A 27,616-nucleotide genomic window follows, 5' to 3' on the forward strand; every position below is an offset into this window, starting at 1 on the left:
CAAGATTTTTTGCAGTCATTGTAAAATAACTTACGGATCTTGTTCTTTCTCCCTTCATTTCTGGCCGAAGCGCGAAACGCGCTGACAATAAATTAACGAAAAACGAGGATCCGTAACATACTGTACGGACCAAGTAAAGTAGGTTAGTAAGATTTTTATTGTGTCTGATGTAATGAGGCGCGCGGGAAATGAAACTAGTTGAAGAAAAGTGGAACGTTCGACAGCAACATATGATTGGCACGAGTAAAAAATCTGAAAAACGAATAAAGCCTGGTTTACACTACAGAAAATTTTTGGCATGGCTCGGGTGAAATTGGCACATGTTCCGAAAAAAAAAGTGCGGCTCGGATAAAATTTGCAGTGTAAACAACCTGTCCGTACCAAATTTCATCCGTGCCGAACCAAAATTTTTACCCGTGCTGGAACCTTCGGCGAGGTAGTCCGAGCACGGGTGAAAATGGTACGGGTGCTGAGAAAAGCGGCACGGTTCGGATAGAACAAGTAGTGTAAACACTGTAACGCGCCAAGGTTGAGCCTTAATTCATATAGGCTAGCGGTTTTTTTGCGCACATTTCAAGATGGCGGCTCATTCCCCACCAAAATCACGCGGACGTTCTTGATTATAGTTGAACTGCACATGTCTCCAACAGAAGTTACGTGGGCCGACGTGGGCCCAAAAATTTTGGTACGGTATTTTTGATACGGTAAACATGGTTTAGTGTAAACAAAGTTTGCTGAGCTCTTTTTTGGCACCCGTGCCAATTTCACACGAACCGTGCCAAAAATTTTCTGTAGTGTAAACCGGGCTTAAGTCGTAATGGCTTTTTGAAATTGTTCCTTGCAAGATTCAGACAGTTTCACAAGTTTATTTCTCAAAGTAAACAACACGAAAAACTTGCTAGAAAATGCAACAGATGGGTAAATTTGAATTCATGTCCAAGTTTCCACCAGCTATCAAAAGTTCACGATTGCGTATGTGATCGAGAGAAGATTACAATGAAGTAAAGAGTTTGTTCTTTCCAGCTCCGTTTGAAATAACGACTCGGAGCTGTTTTTAGCGGTCTTTGAAGCGATAATGTACAGATTATAATGTGTATTATTTCAATTTATTATATAGGTATTTATGAAATACCAGGATTTCTCCTTTTACTAAAAAATCATATCTACACCGCGCGTAGTGAACATATCATTTTTATCTCTCACATGTGAGGATATATGTGTTGTCGTGGTAACCAACACGATTAGCCAATAAAACGCGAGCTTTCTCTTCATTGTAAGATACTTTTGTGCTTTAATATAATTCTTCTCTACTACATTAACATTTTCATTGCAAAATTTGACATTATCATGATTTCTTTTTCATAACTTTCATATCTTGTTTTATGTTACACAACATGCGTGTTTTAGCGGTTGGTGACCACTTTTTCATCATTTCGAAACTGAATAAAACAAGTTGTTTTAAATCTAGACATTTCATCAATATCTATATAATAAAAAAAGAAAATTACATGGCCGCTTGGGGATACGAATTTTATCTTCTCGTGCTGAAAGTATACTTGCAGCACTCGAAGATAAAATTCGTATCCCCGCGCGGCCATGTAATATCCTCTATATATCACATCATTGTCTTAAACGGAATAATTAACTCATTTTCTTCTACTGAATGTGTGGTTAATGTTGCAAGAAAACGGACGACCAAATGATGCTAGCGTTGAATCTTTATCAACGTGCTTCGCAACAGAGATTATGTACGAGCGGAACGCCATCAACGATGCAGCTGAAGTAATAAACGGTTAAACGGATAATACTTTTAGTACAAAGTGCTCCCACAATTGTAACGGAACTAGCGCATCGGCAAATGAGGTTCTATTTAATCGGGGAAAAAAGGTCGACAAGATGATTAATGGTGCTTTGAACTAAGACCGGATTTAAATAATCAGCGATTAAGTTGAATTGTTGGGTTTTCTTGGTGAGCTTTCCTTCAATTTCTATAATTCACCATTTTAACAACCCAATGTTTTTTTATTTTGCAAGTGTCCTTGAACTGTTAACTAACAGATAAGGCCTGTGAACCGTTGGCCCCATCTCACAGCCTTGTTCATAAACTCTCTGAGACGTTAAAGATCCCACACACTATTCGACAGTAGGGTGGTGTTGTGGTCTGGCCTGAATGTGTCCCCAATTAGCGGTAACTTGATTGATCGAGCAATTAAGGTTTTTTTTTTTTTTTGCACGCGTTTTTTCAGTTCTTTGTTTCTCGACTTTGGGGAACATTGATCCATTCCGGCAAAGTGAAATGATTTTGATGCGGTCCTTTTTGTTTCAACAAGGTACCAACTTTTGGCTATCTGATTGGATAGATAAAAAATAATAAATCGTATTTGCTATTGTCTTTGTTCATTTGGATTTTGACGGTATTAGATGTTCTTTATTTTCTGTCACCTGTTTTCCCGTGTTCAATACAAAAACGGGAGATCTTGGGGTTGATCGAAGAGTTCTTGTAAATATCCTCTTAACAACTCCAAGGCCGTATTGTGGCTGAGGTAGCTAAGGAAAAGATTTCGAAACTCTGGTTAGAAACTGGTAGACTGATTAGGGCGGGGACAACAAATGAAAGTGATAAGAAAACATTTTGGTTAGCTTAGATTCTAATTCGAAGCGCCGGACTTTTTTACAGTGAATGCGAATTTTAAATACAAGTTGGAACTGCAAAGTTGGCACAATAATACGCAGTGCTCAAACATTTTGCACAGCGTGTCAGAAAACGTCACTACTTTCTTGGCCGGTGATTCAACAGATTATTTTATCGAACCTCCCGTAGAGATATTTTGTTTTGTGTTTGATAAAAGCTATTAATTGTTTTCAAGCTTTGCCGTTACAATCGAAGATGTCGTTGGATATTGGAGAAGCTACAGGTATCACGATGATCGGAATCATTTTTATAGCCGTTGCGGGAAACCTCATGACTTTATTCGTTATAACTCGCTACCCTCCGTTACGCGATGTTACGGGAATGTTTTTAGCCAATCTCGCTGTGGCAGATCTTCTTCAGGCGGTGATTGGGATGCCTTTGATAGCGACTTCAGCCTTCCGAAAAGAATGGGTTTTTGGCAACGTCTTGTGTGTTATCAGCGGAATGACTAATTCTCTGTTCTGTATCACTTCTGTGTTGACACTCACGGCGGTTTCTATTGACCGTTATCTGGCGATAGTTCATCCTCTGCATTACCAGAACTGGCTCACAGTCAACAGAGCCAAGATGGCATTGGTATACCTCTGGACACAAGCCTCTTTTGCAGCCCTTCTCCCCGTCTTTGGCTGGTCAAGGTATGTCATTCATTTCTTTCAAAAAAAGTATGAGCTTATTTAAAAGAAGTACGTTAAAGACATTAATGCTCACTGTATTTGTATATATACCGTGCCCTTACGTTTTATTTGTCGCGAATGTTGTCATTGTTTTCCTGTTTGATTTCTGTTTTGCGAACAAGCCAAAAGTGGTAATGATCAAGACGCAACGTGGTGAAGTTTGCGTTTCAGTGTTCAGTTGTTCATTCTTTTGCCATAAAGTAAACAAGTTGACACAAAGGTAAATAAGTTGATATAATAAGTTGATGCAAAGGTAAATAAGTTGGTACAAAACTTGGTTGTATAAAACGGGCTGATAAACTTTAAGTAAATCAACAAGCGCAAGAAAGATTTTCGAGCTGACGTTTCGAGCTTCCATCCTTCGTCAGCGAGCGGAGGAGTAGCGCTCCGATGAGAGGTCGAACGTTCGAAACGTCACCTCCCAAAGCGTTCCTTCGTTGGTTAATTTACCTTCATTTAAGGGAGAGTATCACCGCATATTCTAGCCGTAACGAATGTTGTCATCAGTTGGTGAGCCAATCGGAAGTGACGTTACAAATTGTTCGGGAAATTTACACGCACGCGTAAAAAGTGCCCCGAAATATTCTTTGTTACTAATATAAATCTCCCCATCTAAAGCTAACATATGTCACCATTGTTACCCCGAATTTCGCTTTTTCTTTGCCATGGGGTGCATCCCTCCCCACGAATGAAAGATTATCTGTTGCATGCTCACTTTGTCGTTAAAACGTCAAAAGGGACCTTGAGATCAACGACGGCGACGTCAACATCGACGACAACACGCAAAGCAATGATATCATTGGTTATCAAGAGCATAAATAAGCTGCACCGGTGCAGCACGCATTTTATTATATACGTACCGAGATTAAGCACATATTTTTGCGGTCCTCTGCGTAACGACGACGTGAAATCACCAAATTTGAGGTTTTGACGACAACTTGAGCGTTCAACAGAGAATCTTTCATTCTCCGGCTATTTTTACTCTGAAACTACTCGTACCGATTTATTTTTAGGATACTTCTCCCACATTGTACTACGTGACCGCGATGGAATAATCACTCGGCGGCCATTTTGGAGTCCGTGGGGAATAAAGACTTTGTCTTTGCATCGTCTTTGCACGTTTAGCCTCACACTGAATGAGAGGCTAGACGAGCAAATCTTTTGTTTGAACATTGAGTGTAAGGGTCTATAGACCAATTTCGATATATTAAAATAGTAAAATGTATAAGTGTCACTTTAGGAGGGTAAGGGTTCAAGAAATGGTTTTGAACTGAGGTAAAAGTTTGTATCTCTCAAATTGCAGATACGTTTATTTGCCGTACGAGTTCATCTGCACCGTCCAGTGGGAGTATGATAGAGCCTTCACAATTACTGTCTGGTCAACCTGCTTCATTGCTCCTGTTCTTGTCACTGTGGTCTGTTATTCAGGCATCGGAAAGGTCGCTTCTAAACGAGCTCGCGAAGAACGACTCAACACCGTTGGCAGCGTTGTTAATTCACAGGAGATGTGCCAGGCAGGGGCGTTGCCAGGATATGGTGAGACAAATTCAATACGTGGGAAGGAAAACCTCGCTTTTATGGGGGCACATAAAGACATTGGTGATAAGCTCGAACCTAAGAGACACGAAGTATCGACCACTAAATGCATGGAATATGATGAAAATTTGACACCAGATAGTGTCAGTGTTCGAAAAGATGACCTCCAGGCACAGGGAACCCCTCCTTTTGAGCTCGCTGGGAAATCTTTTAATCCAAAGGAATGGGTTAGTCTCCCATATGCCCTCGGTTCTTCCCTTGGAAATCCCGCCATCGTTTTATCGTTTCCTGACGCAGCAGCTACAAATAACAACTTCGACGAATCTTGTGTGGACAAAAACGGTTCTTGTACTATGCCCTCTATCGTCAAGGGGATGATGGCACAGCGCGCATCAGAGTCAAAGGTAGCATTCTTGCGTAAAATTAGGAAACCTCGTGTAGGTCCCGCGGATGCTGTTTCACCAGCGATTTCAGGTACTCCGATAGCAAAGACCAACGCGTGGAAACTGGAACTCGGACTAAGTTTAGAGGGACAGGAATCTGTGCGTCATACACGGAAATCCATCAAATTGCAAGGTTACTTAGCTCGAGTGCGCGAAAGCAAAGCCCGGCGGAGAGTTGGGGCCAGATGCGACAGAAGGTGAGACGTATATTCACGTGCATTTCCTTTTTTTTTCTTTCTCTTTTTTATCACAGATGCTTATATATGTTCGTGGCTTTTGATTGGCTTAGAACATTGCAGTGCTTGTGTAAAAAGGAGTGCAATTCTTCTTTTAAAAAAGTGTAAAATGTAAATCATTCCGATTGGCTAACAACACAAAAGAGAAAATAAAACGCGGCTTCTTATTGGTGCAAATTTACATCAACTGAGGTCAACGACAACATGATAAAAACGGTTCCCTTTTGGTCGCTCCTTTGGAGGTGAACATTTTGCAATATTTTGCGCAGAGTCCGGCAGTTAACATGTGAAAATAATTAAGTACTTTGCCTCTGAAAATATTCACTGACAAACCTTCGAATTATTTGACAATACGAAAATTGTTGGCTTTCTTGAACTGATATTTTTTTGTGTGTTCCCTTAGGAAAGAGATGAAAATGGCATTGATTCTTCTAATCGTCAACGGAACATTTGTGCTGTGCTGGCTTCCTCACTTTGTGGGATCCCTGTGTTTAACTTTTGCAGGTGGCTCGTGCCCATTTCCCGATAGTTTCTTCATCATTACCACCACCCTGGCCATGCTGAATAGCGGTTGCAACCCATTTATTTACACTTTGACTTACCGAAAGTTCAGACAAGCCTTTAAGCGTGTGATGCCTTTTGTGCGTTCGAAACGTCGACCCGAATGTAAGGGTATACCTCCGAATTGATCAACCATTCTTCAACTGCTCAAAGTCGGCTTTTTCTAGTTGTCTCATGATGTCAGACACATCACAGACTGAGATGAGAAAAAAACGTTATTTTTCTTTGTTCAATTAATTTACGTAAGAACGAGACGACCGAGCTGATATTTAATTATTCCATATCCCTCTTTCGTTTCCATAGCGCAAATTTTCCCAGACCAAAAGCGACAAAGCTCGTGAAAGGTCAGTGCTTTTAAAGTAAATACTGCTTTAGGCTTTTCAGTGGTAAAATTCTGGGGCATATCACGGACATTCATATGATTCATATGACTAATCTTTTCTACGTTTTGTGAGTGCAGCCCTCCACCCACCCCCCCCCCCCCCCAAAGGAAAGAGAACTTGATAAGAAAACAAAATATAAGTTAATGTTTTTGACTGTATATTTATTGTTCATGGAAATTTACTAATATCTTACACTCTGAATAAAGTTTGTATTTTTTACGACTGCTAAAAAAGGAATCACTTACAATAATATTTGCTTCACACAAGTTCACTTTTTTCACATAGCAGAAAAAAATTGTTCCACTACAGCTCTGCTTGACTTATCCAACTGATTAAAATAGTTAAGTGGTAAATTCACTTTCTCCCGGAAGAAAATTATGTGATATATATATATATCTTGAATAATTCAAAATGTGTCCATTTTTTGTCAAGACCTTTTTGGAAAGCTATTTATTGAAGTCTTGAAGCCTTGACACCTGCTTGTCCAAGCCAAGTTGGCAAGTTGCAACACTCAAAAATTTTAATGCCAACAATCGTGAAGCTTATAAACCGTGACGATATCTCAAAACAAGGAGATACCAAAAGGAAGATAACAAATATTAATACGGAAGCAGCTGCTTTACGTTTTCAAAACGACGTTTTAATGTGTTTCGCTCATAAGGCCAACAAAAGAGGAAATCATACTGTTTGCGGCACATTAATCGGGCAGGCTAAAAGTAACAGCCATTTTGTGCCTTCGACAGTGTATTTTTACGTTTCGGCAGCAGGAGTCAAATAGCTCGTCGATGCTTTTCACGTTTCTTGGTTCGGAAAACGTTTTCAAAGGACTGAAGCAGCTCCGCGTTTCCTGTGTGAACGCCCTTTGCGTCATATTTGTGCGTCAACCAACCAAATTTTCCCATTTTCATCAAAACAAATTATGAGCTGATTCATCCAAACGCTTGATGGTTATTCAAAGCTTTGGACCCCGGTAATATGTGTTCCTGAAAGCAATTTTTGTAAGCAACACGATCTCGGGCGAGAAAGCATCTCCTAACATCGCATCTCTGGCTGACATTGTGATGTTAGAATTATCGACCTTGACGGGTACCGTAATGTGTACAATCGTTTTCGTTGGTTCTGTGGGGAACCTTTTGACGTTGTTTGTAATAATACGTTATCGTCCATTACACGATGTCACAGGAATGTTTATAGCAAATCTTGCCGTTGCTGACCTTTTGCAATCGACCTTTGGCATGCCATTGATAGCGACATCAGCTTTTCACAATCGGTGGAGGTTTGGCGACTCTCTGTGTATCTTGAGTGGGATGACGAATTCTCTATTCTGTATCACCTCTATGTTGACGCTGGCTGCTATTAGCTTGGATCGATGCCTAGCGATTGTGTTTCCATTGAATCATTTTTCGCTAATTTCATCTCGGAGAGCAAGACTGGCCTTGGTGTACATTTGGGCGCATGCGCTTTTAGTCGCTGTTCTCCCTGTGTTTGGATGGTCAAGGTAAATATTTGTCTTTTCCATTGGTTTAATATGCGTATAAACCAGCTTTAAGGACGATGCCTACTGTTGTTAATGAGCATACGTTCTGCGCATCTCCAGATACTGGGATTTCCTATCGGTATTGCTTAGTAATGCAGGGATATTTTTGCGCGGATTAAATTTATGTGGAGAAAGCAGAACTTAGCAAATGCTCTTGGTATCCAAAAAGAAAATTGGGGGTAACCATGTATTTTTCAGAGATAATTAACCTTTAATTTGGAAAGGAACGACATACAATGCTTTGTATTGTAAAGCCTTTTGCTAATATTGTTGATTAATGATCTTTGAAAAATGCGTGGTTACCCCCGATTTCCTTTTTGGATTTTAATAACACTTGTTGAGATCTGCTTTTCCCGCATAATCATAAAACCGCGCAAAAATGCCTTTGAATTAGTAGGCACCGTCCTTAAAGTGTCAAGTGTGGCATAGTATATTCATGCTCGGGATTCATGCAACGGCTCTATGTAGGTGTGCATTATCATGTCAGTGCTTGTGTTTGATATCCGTTTCTAAAAGAGAACAACCGATCGCAAGGTATAGTCTTCTCTGATTCCAGTTATGAGTTTAATATTGATGCCGATTAAAGATTTTAGGAGGATTCACATGACGTCATCGCCGCTATGCCACCGGAAGTCGTACATTTCTGTTATTGGTGTCCCTAGAGGTTGTCAGAAATTTTGTGGGAAATTGTGTACAGTTTGGTGTCATTGATAAATGTATTTATTGGAAACCATTTTCGTTAATCAAGGAATAGCTTCTAGACTGTGGGGATTTTAAAAGTAAAAAGGAGAAAGGTTCGCGTTTATTGCGTGCAAACATTCAGTCAGCTTATCAAAATTAAGTTATCGGTTTCGTGGCTATTCCTGGCCAGCATTTTGCTCTAGTTATCATACGAAATGCCCAAGTATATCAAACAAAAAAAGGGGTAGGCGTTTAGAAATCATTTCCAATGACTTAATCCGGTCATTGCATTTTTGTGGAAATTCGTCATCACACTGTATTCCAACTCTATTGTCGTTTTCATTTTGTGTTTGTAAAACCACTAAAAAAAGGAAGTCAAATAAAAATGCAAATTGAGATTAGTATGACGTTACAGGAGCAAAGGTTTGAAAAAAATTCAATTTATTTTCTTACCTCTGTAATTATTTACACAACAGATATTATCCTGTGGTAATTAGTTTAAAGCAGGGCTGTGACGTTCGTAAATTCATTGGATTGGTATTGTCCTTTTTTTGTGAAGAAAGTAATGAAGCAAATGTACTCTAATCAAACACAAGGTGTAAACGAATTAAATGAAAATTTGTTCCTGAAAGCAGTAAAAGAGTATAGGAGGTTTTCAACCAACCTCTAGAGACACCAATAACAATAGAAAAATGTACGACTTCTGGTGGAGGAACAAAAGAAGCTAAGGAGAGATCTTTAGTTTTCGTCCACCAACATGGCGGCGATTACTTCACGTGAAAACCTCCTATCTGCGCAATTAAGTAATATCTAATTATAGCGTATATTTTCGGGACTTCTTGAGGTCGAATAGTTCCTTTATATGTTCGCAGGCACGAAACAATTAAAAAAACGTTTCCCTTTATACAAAAATATATATCCAAAAAATTCGTCTTTTCAAGTACGAGTCTTTTGTTTTTACTAGTGACAATGATGGAAAGGGATGGCGCTTCGAAAAAAGCGGGCGTTATTCAAGGTTTTCAGCGTTTATGAATTCCTATGTTGTTATTGCAGGTACGTTTACTTATCTTACGAGTTCATCTGTACCGTCCAGTGGGAATATAACAAATCCTACACAATCTTTCTCAGCGTCACAAGTTTTGCTTTACCTCTAATTGTTACAGTTCTGTCGTACGCAAGTGTGATGAAGGTCGCTTGTCACCAGGCCCACGAAACGCCACCATTGAAGGTTGGTTGTATCGAGCAGGAACTTGCAACTCATGTTGGAGTCAATGGGGACTCCTTTGCCGTGGATGCGAACGAGTTGAAGAGAAAGAAAAGCCCAAAACTTGAGAAGGCAGGGGCTCAAGAAAATTCCACTAATGACATGGAACTGCTACCGACTGGTAAATTTATTTTGTCGGTTCTCGGAAGACGAAAAAGTTCTAATGATCCTTTTCATGCTTCTAGAATGTCAGTTAAATATCAATACCCAGACCAAACCTACAGCAAGGTCCAAAACCCCAAGCTATGTTACGCAAATTTGGATTCAAGCCTCGATGGACAATTGTTGCCGGTTGAACTGCAATTAACTGTACAGCGGTCTTCTCAGTTAAATCCCGAACCGTCCAGTTTAGGTGCTGAAGTATTCCCCGAAGATCCCGAACTGAACCGAAGATCTCAAACGGGTACGATTCCCGAGGTGGGTGATGAAGTAAATTCCAGAAGAGATGGGCTAGAACTGGTCTCTTCACCAAACAATACAAGACCGCGCCGTCCCTTGTCGCGTGCGCGAGAATGGATGAATGTGAAGAGGACGAACAAAGAGGTGACCGATGCTGTTCTGCATCGAAAGTAAGTTTTAATATGCCTTATATTGAGCAGTTGTCAGGATAAACTGACCAATGATATCAGTTCATCGGCTTTATCTTGGGTTTATCAAGTTGGAACTCGAAAAACGCTCAAGTCTGAGGACAAGCAACGTACGCAGACGCAATTATGTCACGTGACTTATGATCAAGACGCTACTGAGTTTGCGCCTTTTCTTGGATTTTGCTCATGTTAAACCACCTTACACTTGCCAATTACAGCTTGTTGCAGTGTGCTTTTTATCTTTGCTGTGCTCAGTAGACCATGATTTGGAGCTCACAAATCATCGATTTATCTGAGCATTGGTGTTTAGAACGTCTTCTCTCACAGGTCAAGAAGACGGGCAAAGTTTTTGAACCAAGGACGACAACCGGAAGTGAGCTGTTTTCCTGAAGTTGTCTTGACACTACCATATTTATACCGCTTAGTATCTTTTCACTATTAGAAGACGATTAGGTTAAAAGTCTGGGAAAGATTTGTCCTGGCATGCGAAATGCTCACTTCACACGTTTCCGTCGTGGCTCAAAAACGTCGCGTGCCTGAGCTCGCTTTTGTCAACTTGGCCGATCAATGTGTGACGTCACCATTTACTACGCAGGCGCAGAAGTCAAATTTTTGATCGGCGCGGGAAATAGAAATATAAAACGACTATGTTTGAAAAAAAAAACTATCAATCGAACTTGCGGTACAAGTTGTTTTCTCTCAGTTATTGGCTCCTGCTGTGCATTTTGACTCGATTTTCGTGAGCGAAGTGAATGAACTTGGCGGCAGGGCTACTAAACAGTTAAACATTAAAATATACTAGATAATGGGCCTTATTCGCACGCGGCCATATTGGCCGTAGACAATAGATTTTTGTACCCCGAGCCTCGTGTTGAAATGTTTGGGAACGAGTTTCGGTGGGGTAAAACAAAAGTTTTCAATCCCTCGGGACTCAACAGGACCCATCGTATGAAGCATAGATTTTAAAAAAGCAAATAGGGAAACGATAAAATATTTATGATAAGAGGAAGGATTTCCGTTCACGTGAAAAGGAGGCGATACCTGTGCATTTTGAATTTCAAAACTAAGAGAGTTAAATATCGTATTTTGGGTAAAGGAAAGAAAAGGAACTTTTATTAAGTATCTAGTCTTCCAGCGCTGGAGTACTAATTGAGGACACTGTAAACTGAAATCAACAAATTAACGCAAATCAAATCAGATGCTGGTTTTTGAGGAGAGGGGAAAACCGGAGTACCCGGAGAAAATCCTCTCGGTGCAGAGTAGAGAACCAACAAAGTAAACCCACATTATGACGCCGAGTCTGGGAATCGAACGCGGGCCACATTGGTGGGAGGAGAGTGCTCCCACCTCTGCGCCAATCCATTCTCTATCTGTAATTTACTGTTATCGTTAATTTAGAACACTGAAAACTTGATATAGATCATGGGAAATGGACATATATTGTTTAAAACAAATATATAAACATATATTGTTTAAGACAACCCAAGCGTATGGACATAGGAGTCGAACCTGGGAATGTTGATTATTTCCCAATCACCTAACCACTACACCACCGCTCAGGGAAAATATTTTAAACACTGATAATGCTGTATCATCACTCGGCAACAAACAATGTTAAACACTGCAAAAGGTCGTTTACCAAACTTCACGTCAATGCTAAACAGTTTAGGCCCAATGACTTTTCCGCAGGGATATTCTATATGGGAGACTTGAATAAATCTCTTTTTTTTGAGAGTCCGGTGTCTGGATCTTCAGTGGTGAAGCGAAAAGAAACGGTTCTTACAGAATAGAACTCCGGGTTCAAATCCAATCCACGGATGTGATTATTCAGTTTCCTTATTTTCTCTGGTACCACAAGTCCTGGGACTTAAGTGTCCTAAATTAACGATAACAGTAAATTCAAAGCAAATTGCGAATTAACGATAATCTATAATTTAGAGAAGAGATCGTGTTGCCTGCAAAAGGGATTTATTCTTCCACCAGCCTGCTTGAATGTGATACACGCGGGCGTGTGCTGCATGGTCACCTGCTATCGGAGTTGGATTGAAAGAGTTATATAATGGAACGGGATTTGCCATGTACAACATCTGAACTCAATCGAATAATTATGTTCTTTGCTTTTTCTTTTTCAGGAAAGAGATGAAGGTTGTTCTGACTCTAGCTGTTGTTAACGGGACATTTATACTTTGTTGGTTGCCTCACTTCATTGGAATTATGTGTTTGATGTTTACAAAAGGATCGTGTCCATTTTCTGACAGTTTCTTCATGATCACTACAACATTAGCGATGCTGAACAGCGGTTGCAACCCATTTATTTACACTCTGACATACCGAAAGTTCAGAAAAGCGTTTAAAAAAACTTTACCATGGTTTTGGACAAACCGGATTAGAAATGGTTGAGGTGTCTCAATCGATACAAGAGGCCATTTTGGCCTTCACTCGGTCTTTCAAGCTAACGCCTACGCGAGAGGTTAGAAGTGAGGTAATGTAATTCATACTAAAGGATTGTAACTCACCTTACGGCACTTTATTGGATAAAATCAATTCTAAACCTCTGTATATTAGACGCCTGCAGAATTTCTTAGTTATACTATATAAGAGTCTGTTTTTTAGTAACTGTCCTGGATATTTAAGTAATATGCTTACTCTGCGCTCTACAAGCTATCGTTTACGTGGCAATTGACCTTTTTGCAGATACGGCGGCCATTTTGATTTCTATTGTTTCAAATAGTTATTATGGAATACCCAGGGGGCAAATACATATTAATTTGCCCCCTAAGCATCCCATAATGTCTTTTGAAACAATAGAAATCAAAATGGCCGCCGTATCGGCTAAAAGGTCTATTATCTTGTCTCTTCCTAATCCAAAAACAACAACTTACAGCCTGCTTTCTTTTTCATATCGAGCGGCTAAATTGTGGAACTCTCTTCCCGATTTGTTTAGAACATCTAGTTTTACGGATTTTAAGAGTAGAATACTAAACTATGACTCATTTTAGTAGCATTGCAATTAGTTTTATAATGTATATAGTTAAGCATATTTTTAATTTTAGTATTTATTGTATGAGTATTGTATTTTGTTGCATTGTGGTCTCGAAGACATTAGCTTATATTAGCTACTCTGAATTTTCAAGGTGAAATAAAGTATATGTGTGAACGTATGTAGAGTGAACGTCAGAACTAATGAAGCATATTATTCATCAATGTCTTGTTTTTAGAATAATGTGTTAGTGTACACTCTATAGACAAAATAATCTAATCAAAAGATTGACTTGTCCTTCAATCCGTCTTTCAAGCTGTCGCCAGGGGCCCGTTTCTCGAAAGTCCCGAAATTTTACGGGCCATTTTTCGGGTGTCACAATTCCCTTTGTATCTCAAGAACGGAGAGGATTTAAGTCGTCAAACTTCATAGTCATTTTTCTTTTTGTTACCTTAAAAACATGTTAAAAGATCGGCTTTCCAAAACAAGCGGTTGGCAGTTTCACAAATGGCTTTTCGGGCCCGAAAAGTTTTCGGGACTTTCAAGCGGGCCCCAGCTCCGAAAACGCTTGAAGCGAAGTTTGCGACGGAAAGACGGAAAAGGGCAATGGCATCTTTTTAAGGACTCCAGGGCCCGGTTGTTCAAAAGCCGATTAGTGCTAATCCCAGATTAAAAATTAACCGAGGAGTTTATTTCTCTACTCCCAAATGCTGTTCAACGCTGATGTTCGGCAAAACTTTACATTAAAAGAAGTCAATCTTGAGAAACAAAAATAAGCAAAAGAAACTTTTACCAAAAAGTTGAAAACGTGAAACAAAAGTTTACGCTAATCTTGGATTAAGTTAATCGGCTTTCGAACAACCGGGCCCAGAACAATTAACAATTATTCCATGAGCGCGCGTTGGATATGAGATGGTAAATAGCCAACGAGGCGCGTAGCGCCGAGTTGGCTATAACCACTCTCATATCCAACAAGCGCGAATGGGATAATTGTTTTATTAAATTCCTTAAACTCCAAAAGTTTAGAAGTACGAAATAATAGCGAAAAAAGCGAGAAAATCCTAGCGAAATCGAAAAAAGTTGATGAAGATGCGATGTTGTGTAATACCTCGTGGTCAGACAGACGCAGGCTCATCACAAAAACATTTCTTACCTTTTCGCGTATCTCTAAGCTTCGAAAGTGATCTAAACTTTCCACAAAAACGTTTTTCTTTTGCTTTATACCGAAAGAAATTTCACTTTCTGGCGTAAACGTTTTTAGTTTAGCAACGCTAAGCGCAATCATTTACCATATAAGGTCAAACTAAGGTATATGAGCTGATAACCGAGATTGAGTGAACCAATCAGAGCACGAGAATTGCATTATCCGAGGTTGAGAATTTAATAATATAATTTAAACCTGCGCGCCTATTGGTTCGTTTGTAACTTTTAAATTCAGTGCTGACGCAATGTTTTCGCGTTAGAGAACTAACTTGAAAAGCCTTTGGATTATTTGGTGAAGTGAAGTCGTGGAATCCTTGTCTCGATTATTTTGAGGGTTTAAAGGTTTGAAATATTTTATTTTTCTCGCTATTATCGCACAAACAGGTAGTGTTCATCAACGTTTTTCGTTTTGAGAGAAATAATTACAGTGATAATCTTTTCAAAACATTAATCGCAAACTCAATTCTCATGCATCCATTTTGACATTTCAACTCCAAGCGAGGAACAACTTCAAAATTAATTCAAAGAAAATTCAAAATTTGTTTTCACTTTGCCTTAAAGTCATCTGCATGTACTGCCTCCTTTACGAAAAAAATGCTCTCGCGCAGCTCAGCCCAGTTCACTAATTTCTCTTGCAACCTTTTTAGCCGCGGGGATTGAGGATAAGTATCTTCTTAAGTTGTGAGAACAGACTTAATATGCAAATGTGTGACAGCACGATGCAATTACAAGGTAAACGCATTTGAAGAAGCTTTCTTTAAAGGTTACTGCATGTGGGTTAGTAGCGTACGGAGTTTTGTATTCGGCCGAGTAATCGAATGCAATCAGTCAGATTAGGGGATCCGGTGGATGAATGCTGTTGCAGTTGTGCCACCCCCAGTTGGTGCCGCACGACACACCTTTGAACTTTGACTCTACGGAGCTTGTGGAAAGCTGTTTCTTTCTCTTCAAACAGACCAAAAGTGAACTGATACTTGATCTGATTCATCCGTTGTCTGGAGGGAAAAAAAATACAATTATATCAGTGGTTTTGCGTAAAATGTAACATTCAGCGTTTTGGATGTTGTGAATGTCTTTTCTACTTTCTTTTCTCCAATGTTTAACTTGGTTTTTTAGTTCATTTGGGGCGAACTTCTTACCTTGAATTCAGGTTCCGTTAGTCGCGTGTCTGTTGTGGTGGCAAGTGACATTCCTGAATCGAGTGACTCTGCATCTGAAAGTAATGCTTGTTATGAGCATTTTGAAGCATTATATTATCAGATTGATTCTTTGTTACTATTATGTCGAGAACAAAACGATGAAGTACTTACACGAGTCACGTGCAAGGTCTCTCATATGGGCAAAGTCTGTTCGAGAAAAGCCTGGGTCGAGTGGCCACTCCGGCTCTTTTGGCTCATCGCTGTCGTCGTCTGTAACGTTGTTTTGTAGAATGCGAATCCTGGCTGATTTCTCTGCTAACTGCGCATGCAGTGATTTGATTCTATAGTAAAGCAAGAAAAAGTAGTATATTAGGCGTCAAGAGTGAATTTAAATAAGAGTGTTTCTCTATTAGTTTACGGTCTTGACCCAGCGCAGTAACAAATGATATTATTTTTAGATACACTTTAAGTGTGAAAACAAACAAAGGGCCGCCACGTCACTTCAACCAATCAGGAGAAGCTATGTCACGCGTGACTGCTTCTTCCATGTTTTTTTCAGGAACCTGACGACTAACTTTTTGCGGGAACGGGTATTCTAAAAAAAAACTCATTGTTGACTGTGCTGTGGAGCCCACCTATGCCATAACAACACTCTTATCTAATTCACTCTTGTAGGCATCTAAAACATCACTAAGTTATGCGGATAGTGTCGTTTGTTGTATGAATCTTTTCGTATAAAATAATCATCACAGTTAGGGGAACAACTTGAACAGTTACAAAAAAAAAACCTGGAAAAAATCCAATTTTGAACGGGACGCAATCTACGCAATGGGCCTTAATCACAGGGCGGCCATTTTGAGTACCGAGGGATTGAAAACTTTTGTTTTGCCCCCCACGGAAACTCGTTCCCAAACATTTCAACTCGAGGCTCTGGGTACGAAATCTGTTATCTATGGGCAATATGGCCGCCGCGGGAATAAGGCCCATTTACTCGAACGTTTGTAATTATTGAGAGAAGAACTCACATGGCCTCCAAATCTGCGCATCTTCGATTCGCAACGTAGAGTTCTTCAATGGACTTGAGGTTTTGTCCTCGGTATTCTGCTATGATTTTCTCACTTTCTTGTATTGATTTTTCCAGTGCTGCTATCCGTGCTTCCCTGGGTGAAAACAGCAGTTACTCTTTTCAAAAGTTCGTTGTTAACGTATAAAATTACACTATACTATAAAATATATTCGTTCTGAAAACGATTTTCATGCGGTGACTTATCAACTGGATGATCATGATGCTCGCGCACGCGCACGCGCACATTGTTGCCAATTTTGATCGTTATGTTCGTCTGTCATAAGGTTTTCTTCAATACATTGGCTGCGTATGTTTGAGTGGTGCCTGTTTTTTTTTTTTTAATATAAAGTGTGGAGTATTTTGGTTGTGTGATTTGATAGTGAGTTTGTTTTCTTACTTTGGCATGGAGGCAGCTCTTATGGCCAAATTCCTTGATGTACCTTCTTGTTGTAAAGTTTGTTCCAGCTGCAAGAGAAAACTAAGGATCAGTGTGGGATTTGAAACAGGACGTGATTGGAGAAGAAACGTCGTCTTCTACTTTTTTACAAAAGGGCTCATAATTTTTGGCACTGGTAAAAAATGTTGTGGAACTAACCCGAAATAATTTATCTTCAAGCATAAGAATAGCTTCATCTTTTTCCTTCAACATTTCGAATAAAATGGGAACATTCGTTGGTCCGTCTAACTCGGCTATTCCTTCATCAGTTGAGTTGGTATGCTTGTGGTTTGTTGTCTTTTCCTCTGTAGCCCAGCCCGTGCCCTTTTTAACCGTGCCTTTTTCTTTTCCTTGCGCCTTCCTCTGTGGACTTGCATGTCGTGTCTGCAGCTATAAGAGAAGAAAATTATAACCACAGATCTCAATCTGAATCGAGTGTTTTAATTCCGGGTTGTCTGGGTTCCTTCCCTGTCGTGTCGACCTGTGCCCTTCTCAATTTCCCAAGATTGCAGAAACGTTGATACCGTGAGCCGTTTTATACACGTCTCGGTCTCATGCCCTTTCGTCAAAGATTTGCTCGGTCATTGGATAGAGGACCAAATTTTATTTAAAGTAACAATAGTTGGTCTTATCTTATGTTACTGCGATCCGAAGCAAAGATAAAACTAGATCAATGGCGACTTGCCATACAGTTGTGAATCTACATCTATACATGTTCCTGCACTCGTCAAATTCCCTTTTTGACTTATGGCTGTATCTACTTAGGTGGCCTCATACTCCATAATCCTTTTTAGAGATATCAAGCCAAGCCGGCCACTTCTGCTGGAGAGAACAGGGCAGCCACAGCACTGGGGACAGTGCAGGGCCAGTGGTTAGGGCGCTTGCCTTTAGATCCGGAGATCCAGGGTTAAAGAAACGTTCTAACCACTGGTTGAGCTTTTTCCTGGTAGTCAGAACCCTGGTTCAACTTCTCAGCTGCACTTGTAAATAGCAAAGTGGTTTGCCTCCGACCAGTTGGGATTCTTAACAGTTGTTGAATGTTCTGCTCTGTTGTGATTTTGTTCATTGGCCCTGAAAAGCCCTTATGGGGAGTGGTCAATTATGTTTTTCTCTTGTTTTTCTTTTTTGACTTCATTCCCTACTCTTCTCGATTAGTGTGTGGGTTCTTTAACGTCCTATAGGGAGCTTGAAGGATATTTGTGACGCAGGGCCTACAGTTTATAGTCCTTATCCTGGAAGACTTGAAAGTCTAAACATTTGCAGACTTTCTCCTCAGTTATTTTAAGACCCGGAGTGTTTTCCGGCCGGGGTTCGAATCCGCAATCTCCCGCATGACAGCTCCATGCATCGGTGCGCGGTTTGAATATCCAGCGAACTAAACTATTTCCGAGTTGGCCTCTTTTTGGGGTGGTTTCATAAGTAAAATTTTGTTTTACTATGAAGTCCGCAATGAATATGAGTATAGCGACAATCGTTAGTAGTTGTTATCCTTTACTGTAACACTTACATGTAGTTGTCTAACAACGTATTTCAAACAGACCTCTTTTTGAAGGTAAGCCGTTCTTTCCTGACTCTGCACAAGCTGTGAATACAATTGCTCTTTGTCTTTTAAGAGCTCCTCTATTTGTCTTCGTTGTTGGTTTATTGTATTTTCTAAATCATCTCTGGTGGAGACAAAGCTATTATCTGAAATAAAAGAAATGGAAGACGAGGATAAATCTCTTCACCAGGTTTTACGCTGTCAAGATCGGTGAATGAGAACTGGGTACGTTATTTGTGTGAACTCATTGAATGTACGTAAGGCAGCAATTCTTCTACTGAAGTGATTATCTGAGAACATTTTGAGAATCATGCAGTGCTTCAACGAAACGCACACGCCTCCTCCACCATCTTAATTGTAGAAATTATCTTCTTGTCGCCAAATGTAGTCTATCTCGTGAGATCGGAAAAGAACTAAAATGTTAAACAGGGCCAATCAGACAACGAAAAAAGTCAACTTGTTTGAAACGCAATAATCCAAAACAAGTTCATGGCATGGAAATAAAAAAAAATAGTATAATTTGATTTGAGCTTCGATTTAACGAACCTCTCTATATACGTAGGTCCACTGAATAAAGATCGATATTTTTTACCATTTAGGAAGAACGATACAATGATACCACAAATCCCCAATATCACGAATTAAATTTCCTAGTACCTTGGCAATTCGTTATTAAATTGAAATCCCACTATATGTTTAAAAATTGCGTTTGGTTCAGTTCTATCCCCAGTGGCTTTCTAGCTGTCTGAATTTCCGTGTAAAGTTTGTTTAACTTAATGGAAATCCGACGGGCTCGCTACATATGGACTGCATCCTTACTTTGACTTATTAGTTGCTGTATGACGTTATTCTTGAGCTGTAGATCGCTTCTGTGCTTTTCAAGAGACTTCTGTCAAGGTAGAATTGAAGCAAAAATAGGTCAAATATCATGACGTGTCCAATTATGGTGGATTTTTCAATGATGACTTTAGAATTGTCGGGGAAAAATCCGACTTCTCCGAATAGGAGTCGAACCTGTGAGCCTTCCGATTGCTACTTCGGTGGTCCACTGAGATTCTCAAATTTTTTGCTAAATTTAGCGCGAAACATAAGGCTTTTATGATGTTAGTGATAGGTTTCATCACTATCACTGATTATGTAAGCAAAGACTTGAATATGAACACTTTAAATTGTCGTTATAAAATGAAATCGCTAAAAATGTTTTTAAACGTTTCTTCAAATACGTACAACTTTACCTGAAGTATGTACAAAGTGTATGAGATGGACGCGAAAGTAGGAGGGAACAGGGCATCGTTGGTTGCCATTTGTTGTCCTTGTATGTTATGAACAATTCTTGCATTCGTTGGGATCTCTTCAACAATTTAGACACTCTTTAAAGATCTTTGCGTCTATGCAGTAGTTCTCTTTGAGCTCTTCAAAACAGGCACAGACAATGTTCGCTAGTAAACAGCTTCGAAAGCTGCTGTAAGCTAACACAGTCACAAGATAAACATTCTTTTATTTCGTGTTTTGATCGGTACTCAGTTACATGAACAATACCATGCACGGGTTAAAGATCATCAAATGTGTACCTTATCTTCTTGAACTTGATTCTTGCAATCCAGTATTTCGTCTGTTGAAGATTAAAATACCACAAGGATAATATTTGTTAGTTGTGTGGGTATTGTTGGAATTTCTCGTCAGTGATCTGTCAAATTATATAACCCTTTCTCGTTCACAAATCAATGGCAGTATCGTGCTTACTCAACGGATTATCGTACACTCTGACTGTTCGCGAATCGTTCTATATTGATTCTATATGCGTACAGTACTTTGATCTTTTTATATTACATCTTCAAGAATAAATACATAGATCAAAACTAATCTTATCTTTTATGACAGTTTAATTAGGCCATTTATAAAATGTGGGCTACACCACACCCTCGCTTCGTCTGTACGGGGGATGACATTTTTTGTATTTTTTTTTTTTGCGAGATTCGTTAGTTTCAAGATAATACAAAGCCTATGTCCAACTGATTTTGCTAAATTAAGTTATTGCTTACAATTTGTAACCTCCAAAAACTTACATGTCTCTTCAAAAATTTCTATGCATTTGACAGAATGATCCCCTGAATAAACATTATATTGATGACGACTTGAATATCAACTGAATCCTATACAATAACACTGAGAGCGAATTAAAACGCCCTTCAAAATACTGTTCTTGTTTTTGCGATATTCAAAATGTAGCAAAAATAGGAAACTTATCCGGATGACGTCTGGCGCTTTCATGCCGCCATGAGCAATACGTCATATACTCTTACTGCAAATATCGACATAAAAATTGAACCAGAGACTTTTTGAGATAATATAAAGTGCCTTTTCTCTCCATTTTGCTCACCAAGAGAGGATGGCGCAAGAGAACCGATGTCCATTTCCCATGATAGTTTTTAACTACTAAATCTATTTTTAGTTTCGCAAAGCTATACTTGTCTAAAAATAGCTGCGTAGCTAAAAAAACGATAATTGGAAGAGGCTCATGTATACATGTCATCAACATCTTTAAACATTTAGCTGGCTGACTAAACATCTCTTACTATGGTAAAAGATTGCCTTTTCGGTTTCCGTTCCTACCTTGCAGTTCTTTGTTACTTTTCAATAGTCCTTCAAGCTCACTTTCCATTTTTTTCCGTGCACTCCACTCCAGGCTTTCTCTTTCTCTACACGAAACTTGCAACTCGTGGTATGCATTGCGCATGCTCTCGAACTCACTTTCAGCCTGCAAAACACGCATTTCGGTGTTTTTGAAGATGTTAAAAAGCATTGTTTGAGTAACTCTTGGAAAAAGTAGTATCTACTTTGTCACTGCATCACCGTACGGCAAATCATAGGCTTTAGCAGTCATGTTTTTCACTTTCTTACCATTTGCAAATTATCAATTTTCAGGTACATGTTTTCCAATTTTTCTTTCAATGCCACATTATCACGCGATAACAGTTCCGCCATTTTCGTTGCTCTTGAAGCAACTACTGCTGCCTCTGGATTGTCTTTGTCACAATCTGAAGAAAAAACATAAAATTTAAAATGATGCCAAGAACAAAAAATATTAAAATAATTAGGGTTTAAACTAGAATCTTTTATTTAAGTGAAAATGCTCATCTTGACCAAAGAATAATATGTATGTGCTCAGTTTACACAAGCTTCCTCACCTTGGTAAGTCCGCGTTTCCCCCCCCCCCCCCCCTTCCCCCAGTTAAAGGAGCGCTATCCCAAGATGATGTTCTTCAACAAAATTTAACGCAGGAATTTTCCTGGTGAAGTGCCTAAGGGTACTGCAATATTTTTGCGTTTTTATCTTCTCAAATTTATTTTCCGTTTCGCACTTGTCGCGGAAACATTGGCAACTATTACGCATGCGTTTTTTTGGTTCATAGTCTTTATGGAGCGTGAGTGTTTTCACTCACGCTAACCTTGTTTTTGCACCGAATGAAAAGAAAACGTTTACATGATAATAGAACTCAATTCCCAGAGGATTAGTCGCGGACACGAACATGGCCGCCATTCCTCTGTTTAGGGACACCAACATGGCAGCCGTGACGTCACGTGAAAACATTCCACAGGAGAGTTGGCGAAATCGCACGTGCCTTGCGTGATAAGTTCGATTTCGCTACGCACGTGCAGAGCGTTATTGATTAGCTGTTGACAAGCAGGTGTCGTGCATCACTAGCGACCAAGCCCAGAGATTCATGTCTGGCCTGTGATTGGTCAGTAGGGAGCTTGTGCACAAGACGTTTTGAACAACGGACGGAAACCGGAGGTGAACATTTCTCATACCTGGACATATATTTCTCCCAGAATTTTAAAGTCATCGTCTTTAATAATGAAAAGATATGTAGCAGCAAAAAATGTGGTAGTGTGAAGATAAGTTAAAAAGCAAAACAGCTCACTTCCGTTTGCCGTCCTAGGTTCAAAAACATCTCGTGCTTTGAAGGAACCTCGTCCCCAGGGTGTCTCTTCTTCCCTTCTTTTTCTCTCTCTCCCGCTCCAAGGAAGGGAAGAAGAGAGACCCTGGGGACGAGGTTGGCTTAGAAGTTCCTCTTGACATGCACGTACGCTTTTTGGATGATGATTAGTGATGACAGAACTGTTTATCTTCCAGTCACAAGCTGGTGCGAATTCTCTTTACTCAGCCACATGTCGAGTCGGGTTATTGGCTATTCCATCGATGACATTCAATATGTTCCTTTTTGTTCATATATTCAAACGCTTGGAGTGATTATAGCCTAACCGAAAATGGACTTCATAAACCGTCGATGAGTACTTTCTTTCATAGCCTTCGACTCATATCCACACCATTTCTCTCAAGTTAGGTCTGAGCATAGCTGTTAATTTTGCAAAAAGCAAGGTGATATTCCAAGTAACAAATGACTCTTTTGAGGTTATAATTCTTCAAGTTTTAAGAAACGGCTATGGCAACGTCAACGCCACTAAATGACAATGGTTGCTGTCACACTTGAGAGAACCACAGGTGTTTTAAATCCCTAGAGGAAACTTCATCCAACTTAACACTAGTGTTAACTCCCTAATGCCACCGCAATCAATAGAGTGTTTTCACTCACGTGATCAGTAAAGTTGCTTTTCCAGCGAAACAAAAGAGTGAGGCTTGTGACTTTACATTCACGTGACCCTCGGCAATTCGAAATGGAGTCTGTTAATTTCGAATATTAAGTTCACAAAACACAAAAACTCGGAGTCTTTTTACACCGGAATTATTTGTAAAAAAGACACCACATAAAATAAAAATCCTTGAACTCCCTAATCTTACCAAAGTTGTGGTTTTCATCGCTATCCGTAAAACGTAATTCCCTTTCAGATCCATTGTCATTACCATTGTAGGATAAATTAATAATGCTATAGTTCCTCTCAAATTCCTCATCCCAATCTGTTTCTTGATTGTTCCCAAACTCCTCGTCATCAGAAATAGGATCCAGTTTTTGCTCGTCATCTTCGTCTTCATGATCAAAATCACCGACAGTTACAACAGGAGTTTGTGAACTGGCTTGAAGTTGACTGTTAACGTGTGACAGTGAATCGTACTTTCCGTGTAATGTTGTTTGTGGAACCTCTGTTTTCAATGATGACAACTTTGCTACTTCACTTAAAAAGATCTGTCTGTCGTTAACTTCTGTTACTTCTAGGTCATCTAAAATGTAAACAACCAGAAGAGAGTTAAAGAATTGATCTCGAGAAGGAAAAAAAAGCTCGCACTAAAATGACTCCAGTGATAGCTGAGGTAACGAAGAGGGTTTGAGCACCTGACCGTAACCTCTACATTTTGAAGGAGCAAGGGTGGCACAGTCGGTTAGTGTGTGGCCTTGGTGCAAGAGGGCCCGAGTTCTGATTTCGTAAGTTGCTAAGCAACTAGTTCTTGTTGATACAGAAAATCGTGAACCGAACCCTCCAACCTTTTCGCCAACGAATTTAAATATTTTGTTTTAAGCTGTTAGTGGTCTGAGTTAAGGAATTAATCGTCTGATTTTGCACACGCAAAAAAAATAATAAAAAAATACCGCCACCCAGGAGAATTAAATATGTAACCCTGACTCGTCCCAGTCGTCTCTATTGCGCGCCATTGATTCATTTATCCCCTGCGCGCATCTCCCGCGCGTTTTCCCCTCGCGCCCACGCGTCTAGGAGACGACTGGGGACAAGTCAGTACACGACCCGTAGTAGAGAGCATTCAGCGTACTGACCTTAAAACTCTTAAAGTATTATCTTTAAAATAAATACACTTACGGATATTAATGTGAATTCTCTCGTTACTAGCTTCAAAATAGGGTAATATCACGAACAAATTTTGACAACAGTCTTAAAGAAGGAGTTATTATCTACTTTTGACAGACTGAAAAAGTGTTATGTGGTCTATTACAGTATACTTAACCAGGTTCACCTGAGATCAACAACAAAGGAAAAACGTGATGCATTTGAACGTAATATGTTTGATTGTTTTCCTGATTACTTATCGCCTGTACGTGCAGCTTGACTGTTGCTGAATATATAAGTATTGCAAATTAGTAAGACAAATCGACAATGACTGGTTATCGCTCTGGATATGATTCTGGCGGGGTGTTCTGCAGTTAAGCCGATTTTCGGTCAAGTTCAATAGTCGTCTCGTGACTTTGTCCTACTAAAATCATAGTTTGTTCATTTAAGTTAAGAAAGTGTATAAAATACTCACTTGGGTGTAACAAAAGTCAATTAAACCTCAAAGGAAGACAGTCATTAGCTATTGTCAGAACTGCTTCCTTTTTATGTCAAACCCACAGATTGAAGACAAAGGAAGTGATATGTGTTCGAAAAGGATTGAAAAGACCTGTGACGCAAGAACAATTAAATTATCATTCCGCAACTTGTATATAATATGGCAGGGAAACGTCTTTCCATGAAGTTATTTTTTGAACATTCCAGACAAACTGAAACCAGATTCAGTCTTTCCTCCCCACAAAATGTCACATGAGCGTGAAATTCATAAAACTGAAACCCGTAGAAAAAGTATGATTATTGAAGAACAACCGGGTTTATGCAGCCTGAGGGCAGAACATGATGAACTCGGCTTTTGGAAACGTATGTCTTTTAAGTCTACTAATTTTGACTTAATGTGAATGAGCGGATCGAGTATTTCTGAAGTATTTTAACTGTACCGCTGGGGATGCCACATGTTGCGGTCCACACATGTATTTATTGCACATGCATCAAAATCACTTGAGCGAGAAGTGTCTTTCAGTTCAACTCCTCACGAGAAAATGGTGTTCATCAGATGACTGATAAGACATCAAAAGGTTCTGAAGAGTTTAAAGGATGCTAGTTGCAAACTTCAGTCAGTAAAATAGTGGTGCATACATTATTACACTTACTTACCCAGTAAGAACTCGTCCATTTGCATTAAGATAGCTCCGTTCATGGAGTACCCTAAACAAAGATATAATCATTCAAGTAAACATGATCTCCTACTATATCTTGAATGGTGATAAGGGGGACATTAGAAATAATATCAAAGTTACAAATCAGTAGCAAATCACGTAAAACTGAATGAAATTGGATGAAACTGAGAATTTCTATTGATAAGAGCTAAGCGATTTCTAAGGTCAAGATGAATTGACAGAAATCCCGAAATTCTTCTGTCTACTTATCAACTTTATGAGCTCGCTAAAACAAAGTGTTTTAGTTTGTCTTAGATTTAGCAGAAAATTAGGCTCAATTTACATTTTAATACCGAGGTTCAGTCTTACCTTGAAATTTGTTGTTGTATTTTGAAAGACCTATTTCATTGAGCCATCGTACAACGTCTTGGTTAGTCCAATCCATCGCATGGCTCTTCAAGTTTGTGACTCCTGAAACTCTTCGCATAAGAGGCAAGGACTGATCTAACCACAAAACCTCATCTCATTAGTTTTTGTCTCTATGCAAACGCTTGATAGCGGAAAAATTATCAAGCCGAGAGCAAACGAAGATCATCGATCGCTAAACTGACGATCGTGGCAACTATCAACAAGCGCGTTCCTCAAGAAAACGTCATTCATACCATGGTGCATAAAATGTAATTAAATTGACAGTTATATTGAAATTCACCCTGATGCTGACATTGAAGTCTGATTACCAGTTGTGATATCTTGGCTTCTACAACTTTTTCTTTTATCATAAATGAGGCTTTCTGAAAAGATCACTCGTATTGCTGATCAATATTGATGTAAAGATGGCGACAGAGTTTTCACAGTTCCTTTCGATTGAATTAAGTGTACTTTTCTGTTTTCTGAGTCTTTTTTCAGTTTGATACTTCCTTTCCAACTGGCCAAACTATCTCTTAAATGACTTAGGATTATATTGCCTTATTTGAGGTGGTAACTGATCAGGATCAAGTGGGAAGATGAGTCGGCCAAGCATGTCAAACATTTTGTTCTGACTCTTCCGGCTTAAGTCAAGACTGAACTTTGCTCTCTAGGGAAACTTGTATATGACAAATTGGAGGCGCTATCATTGTATTTCTTCACCGAAGTATTGGGTTTGACAATAATCAAGATGCATGAATTGCAAACATTCAGGAGCCCGTTACCGCATTCTGGGCTCCGGTCGAGTTTCCATTTCAGCTGCGCCGTAGTGACGTGTAGAATAGGGAGCTTACGAAACGAGGACGACGACGGCTACGAGGACTTCATTTAAAAATACGAGTTCGCGTTATTTATATCACTGCGAAACTATTTCATGTCGTTTCGCGTTAAAAATGTGTAGTAACTGGTGAGGAATTAAACTGGTACGAGTGGGTTGGAAGCGTAGAGAGAGAACTGAAAATTCATCGTCATGTGCTAACGTCCTCCACGAAACCTTGAATTTGGTCATTTCACGTCGTCATTTAGGAGATGACAGCAAAGAAATGTACCAAAATGTAAAACGCACGTGCAGAGCGTGCAGAACCATTGTTTTTGCTCACTAAACCTATTGTTTTGTAGCGTCGTCGTTGCCGTCGGCGTCGTCGTTTCGTAAGCTCCCTAATTACGTCATCAGGACAACCTTAAACAATGACAACTGAGTTTCAGAACTAGGAATATTTATTTGCCTCTTTAATTAAGTTGTATTTTAAAACTGCACAAACTACGCGAGGAAAAAAAATTCGGACCAGGAGGCA

General features: G+C 39.5%; 2 protein-coding genes across 2 annotated transcripts; one reads left to right on the forward strand and one right to left on the reverse strand.

Moving 5' to 3' along the window:
- Window positions 1-184: 184 nt before the first annotated feature.
- Window positions 185-15,359, forward strand: LOC137981907 (uncharacterized). The gene is made up of 6 exons (XM_068828941.1): window positions 185-3,327; window positions 4,670-5,542; window positions 5,985-6,247; window positions 7,504-8,023; window positions 9,797-10,576; window positions 12,727-15,359. The coding sequence occupies exons 1-6, from the start codon at window positions 2,888-2,890 to the stop codon at window positions 12,992-12,994; spliced, it is 3,144 nt and encodes a 1,047-aa protein (XP_068685042.1). The 5' UTR covers window positions 185-2,887; the 3' UTR covers window positions 12,995-15,359.
- Window positions 13,098-26,848, reverse strand: LOC137983879 (angiomotin-like protein 1). Its single transcript, XM_068831031.1, has 15 exons — window positions 26,519-26,848; window positions 26,226-26,360; window positions 25,855-25,905; window positions 23,762-24,139; window positions 21,860-21,996; window positions 21,572-21,716; window positions 20,530-20,570; window positions 19,778-19,847; window positions 18,959-19,104; window positions 17,578-17,808; window positions 17,380-17,447; window positions 16,942-17,076; window positions 16,088-16,257; window positions 15,917-15,990; window positions 13,098-15,772 (listed from the first exon to the last, which is right to left on the reverse strand). Exons 1-15 carry the CDS (start codon window positions 26,526-26,528, stop codon window positions 15,725-15,727), a joined length of 1,839 nt encoding a protein of 612 aa, XP_068687132.1. The 5' UTR covers window positions 26,529-26,848; the 3' UTR covers window positions 13,098-15,724.
- Between the last annotated feature and the right edge of the window lie 768 nt (window positions 26,849-27,616).

The sequence above is a fragment of the Montipora foliosa genome, chromosome 13, assembly GCF_036669935.1.
Source record: "Montipora foliosa isolate CH-2021 chromosome 13, ASM3666993v2, whole genome shotgun sequence".
NCBI classification, from domain to species: Eukaryota; Metazoa; Cnidaria; class Anthozoa; order Scleractinia; family Acroporidae; genus Montipora; species Montipora foliosa.

What these genes read in the sequence shown, in the direction of transcription:
- LOC137981907 (XM_068828941.1), top strand. Translation starts at nt 2,888, where the DNA reads ATGTCGTTGGATATTGGAGAAGCTACAGGTATCACGATGATCGGAATC. An exon ending in TTCGAAACGTCGACCCGAAT is followed by an intron (nt 6,248 to 7,503) that starts GTAAGGGTATAC and finishes CCCGGTAATATG; the next exon opens with TGTTCCTGAAAGCAATTTTT. An exon ending in CCTGTGTTTGGATGGTCAAG is followed by an intron (nt 8,024 to 9,796) that starts GTAAATATTTGT and finishes TTGTTATTGCAG; the next exon opens with GTACGTTTACTTATCTTACG.
- LOC137983879 (XM_068831031.1), bottom strand. An exon ending in ATCAAGTTCAAGAAGATAAG is followed by an intron (nt 19,848 to 20,529) that starts GTACACATTTGA and finishes CTACCTTGACAG; the next exon opens with AAGTCTCTTGAAAAGCACAG. An exon ending in AGAGCTGCCTCCATGCCAAA is followed by an intron (nt 17,077 to 17,379) that starts GTAAGAAAACAA and finishes GTTTTCACCCAG; the next exon opens with GGAAGCACGGATAGCAGCAC.